Source organism: Zerene cesonia, chromosome 12 (assembly GCF_012273895.1).
Source record: "Zerene cesonia ecotype Mississippi chromosome 12, Zerene_cesonia_1.1, whole genome shotgun sequence".
NCBI classification, from domain to species: Eukaryota; Metazoa; Arthropoda; class Insecta; order Lepidoptera; family Pieridae; genus Zerene; species Zerene cesonia.
This window is the reverse complement of record NC_052113.1, coordinates 2,668,072-2,671,603: the sequence shown is the minus strand read 5'-3', so window position 1 is coordinate 2,671,603 and position 3,532 is coordinate 2,668,072. Positions and strand designations below refer to the sequence as shown.

Genomic DNA, 3,532 nt, shown 5'->3' with positions numbered 1-3,532 from the left:
TAGAAGATCGGAGTGAAATAGTAGCATGTGAATGATAGACTATGTTTCCTATTGTGAGTTAGTAGAAGCCAAAAACCAGTATCATTTTCCTCACTTGTCCATGTCGGCTCTTTCATTCGCATTATTGATCCTGCCCTTGCCCTTTACCGATTAATAAAATATAATAGTTTAAAAAAACTATAAAACACGCTTTAACAAAAATCATATTTTGCAAATTGAAAACTGGAATAATTTTATCAAATTAGTGTATTGTCATCGGTCCTCAATAAATCTACAAAGTTTGAACGAAATCTGGCCGTTTAAAGTGGGTCAAAATCGCGCCCAAAGAAGTCAGTTACAAACAAACAAACAAACATACAAACAAACAAACAAACATACAGGTGAAGTTAATAAAAGCGTGTTAAAAAAGACAACGCATTTGCAGAAGCTCCCCTCTAAATATTAGCCAGCTATGGTAATCTCCACCATCAGGTCACCACAAGCTTTATTGTCTGTATACATTATCAAGTATTGCATTATAAATTGTAATTAAAATACAGGTTCTTCTCATTGTTCTACAAATAAAAAATAACAATTTTTACGAGCGAATTAAGGTTAGCGTTTTACCCTTAAAAATCGGGAATATTCTGCGAAACATCCGACATCTAGAAACATGTTCTAAAAGAAATTCAGGCCACAATACTTAACTGGAATAGGCCAGCCACTTAACATCATGTAATGCTCTAGTAAGAGCTGAAATGTGCCGCTACAAAGATGAGAACCTTGTTGATTTTGTTCAAAACAACCCACTTTACTTTCGTCTAGATTAAATATAAACACAATTATTTTGCTGTTTTATTCGTGGGTTAAGCAATTTTTGGGTGAGACAAATACGCGGGTTTGCTACAATAGTGGTTTGTATAAGTTATGTTATAACAATTCCTTACAATTTTGTCTGTTGTTTTTTATGTTTTTTTTTTTTCTTGATTATTGCTTACACTTTAGTCGACACATCTTTTCAACGTATTATCGTATTATCTTATAGTTCTTACTCGTACAATTACTCAAAGATATCTAATATAAGCTATCGATAAATTCAATTAATCTAATATTAGGGGGCGTAGCTCAGATGGTAGAGCGCTCGCTTAGCATGCGAGAGGTACCGGGATCGATACCCGGCGCCTCCAAATTCTGTTTTGATTTTATTTTTCAAACATTTTTTTTTTGTATCAACTGGTAAAAAATCTAATTAATTTGATAAATTCATACAATGAACTTTCTTACATTATCATACAATTTTATTTATAATCTTATAAATTTTTATAATCTTTTTTTATGTCATATCAATCAATATAAATTTAATTAAATCAATGTACATGAACATTCTTTTGAAAAAATTGCTGAAAATTTTGTTTGGTAGGTTTGATAAGGACGATATGATTATAAGCATGAGCGTCATTACTTCTATTCGTTATAATTATGATCTCATAAAAACAAAACAAAGAAACTAAAACAACAGAATATAATTTATAAAAAATAAATTCCATTACAGAATATATAACATGAACACTAATTAACATGAGTATAAACGAAAATGCCTCTAATTATTCACTTCCAAAGTTTATTTTAGAACGCTGCCAATCCAGTAATAGCTCTTCCCAATATCAACGCATGAATATCGTGTGTTCCTTCATAAGTATTTACCGCCTCGAGATTCATGACGTGACGGATGACGTGATATTCGTCGGACACTCCGTTCCCTCCGAGCATGTCTCTCGCCACTCGCGCTATCTCTAACGCCTTACCACAATTGTTTCTTTTCAAAAGCGATACCATTTCGTGAGCTGCCAGATTCTTGTCCTTCAAACGGCCCACGTGTAAACATGCTTGATAGCCCAGACTTATTTCTGTCAACATATCAGCCAATTTCTTCTGTATCAGCTGATTTGAGGCTAGCGGTCTCCCAAATTGCTTCCTATCTAATGTGTACTGTCGAGCGATCCGCAAACACGTTTCAGCGGACCCGAGTGCGCCCCAAGCGATCCCATACCGTGCGTTATTGAGACATCCAAAAGGTCCTTTCATTCCTACAACGTTTGGCAATAAATTCTCCTCTGGTATAGTCACTTCGTCCAGTAATATCATGCCTGTTGTAGAGGCTCTCAAAGCAAACTTTCCATTGATTTTGGGCGTATCCAAACCTTTTTTGACTTGAGCTCTCTCAACTATAAAACCTCTTACTTTTCCTTCATCGTTTTTCGCCCATACTACGAGTATATCAGCTATTGGCGAATTCGTTATCCAAGTTTTCGAGCCTGATAAAACGAATGTTTTACTTTTAGAGTCATATTTAGCTTTAGTAACCATACCTCCAGCATCACTTCCAAAATTTGGCTCAGTCAAGCCAAAACAACCAACTAACTCGCCCTTGGCCATCCTTGGGAGATATTTTTGTTTTTGTTCTTCAGAACCATACATGTAAATAGCTCCCATCGCTAAGCTGCTTTGAACACTCATTGCTGATCTATACCCTGAGTCGACACCGTCCAATTCTCTTGTTATTAATCCATAGGTAATGCTGGAAACACCTGCACAGTCATATCCTTTAATCGTACAGCCGAGAATTCCAAGGTCACCCATTTCTTTATAAATTTGCCTGTCGAAAACTTCCTGTCTATTAGCTTCAATAACTCTCGGCAATAATTTTTCATTACAATACGATTTAACTGAATCACGGACAGCCTTTTCATCGTCAAGCAATTGTGACTCCAAATTCAAAGGATCTTCCCAATTGAAACTCACTTTAGCTTTGTTAAAACATGTCGTCGATAGCGCCCTTAAATTTGAGTTGCATGCAACAGACCATACTTTCGTAAATTTATTAATAGTAACAGCCATTATAACTCGATAGCACAAGTTTCTGTTTCACTTGATCAAAAGCTGTATAATACCTTGTTGTTATCAGTTGTTTACAAGTTTCCGTCGTACTCTATTTGCTGGGTATGTAGTTCATTCACTCGTTAATATTCCATAGCACCAATGAAGAACATTTGAATAATATTAGTACAATAAATACAAATTTCAGTCTTGTAGTTTCGATGCAATTACTGTTATTAATTTATAAATACGTTATAAGCGGAGTCTTCGCGGTGTAAATAACCTTACTATTGACCCCCTGTCACTGCACACACTACACTGTTCCAGTTACGACTTGCGGCTATCTTCACGGTATCGGTCTCTGACGTAACTCGAAATACACATGCAAACAAGTATTGAGCCAAATGGCGCAGCGAAAATTTACGATTTTTTTATTAAACTCCTATGACAGTAGGTAAAAATTCAATCGCCGAAATTGTTTGATAACTGTTGTTATGTTAAATGATAAGTAAGTATTCTTGATAAAATTGATTCTCTTACAAACAGAAGATAAGCAAATTTTATATTCAACATTCGTATGATAGTAACAATGATAAAAAGATTTATTTAATGCGTAACAAGTAAATAATTTTATTGAAAACACGACTTACCTGTATAGCATATGATTCTTTAACGG

General features: G+C 34.9%; 1 protein-coding gene and 1 non-coding gene across 2 annotated transcripts; one reads left to right on the top strand and one right to left on the bottom strand.

Moving 5' to 3' along the window:
* The first annotated feature begins 1,093 nt into the window (after positions 1 to 1,093).
* On the top strand, positions 1,094 to 1,166 carry Trnaa-agc. Its single transcript has one exon. It is a non-coding gene; the product is annotated as a tRNA-Ala (tRNA).
* A 321-nt stretch (positions 1,167 to 1,487) lies between these two features.
* LOC119830835 (glutaryl-CoA dehydrogenase, mitochondrial) lies at positions 1,488 to 3,184 on the bottom strand. Its single transcript, XM_038353987.1, has one exon. The coding sequence runs from the start codon at positions 2,875 to 2,877 to the stop codon at positions 1,606 to 1,608; it is 1,272 nt and encodes a 423-aa protein (XP_038209915.1). The 5' UTR covers positions 2,878 to 3,184; the 3' UTR covers positions 1,488 to 1,605.
* Positions 3,185 to 3,532: the final 348 nt, after the last annotated feature.

What these genes read in the sequence shown, in the direction of transcription:
- LOC119830835 (XM_038353987.1), bottom strand. Translation starts at nt 2,877, where the DNA reads ATGGCTGTTACTATTAATAAATTTACGAAAGTATGGTCTGTTGCATGC.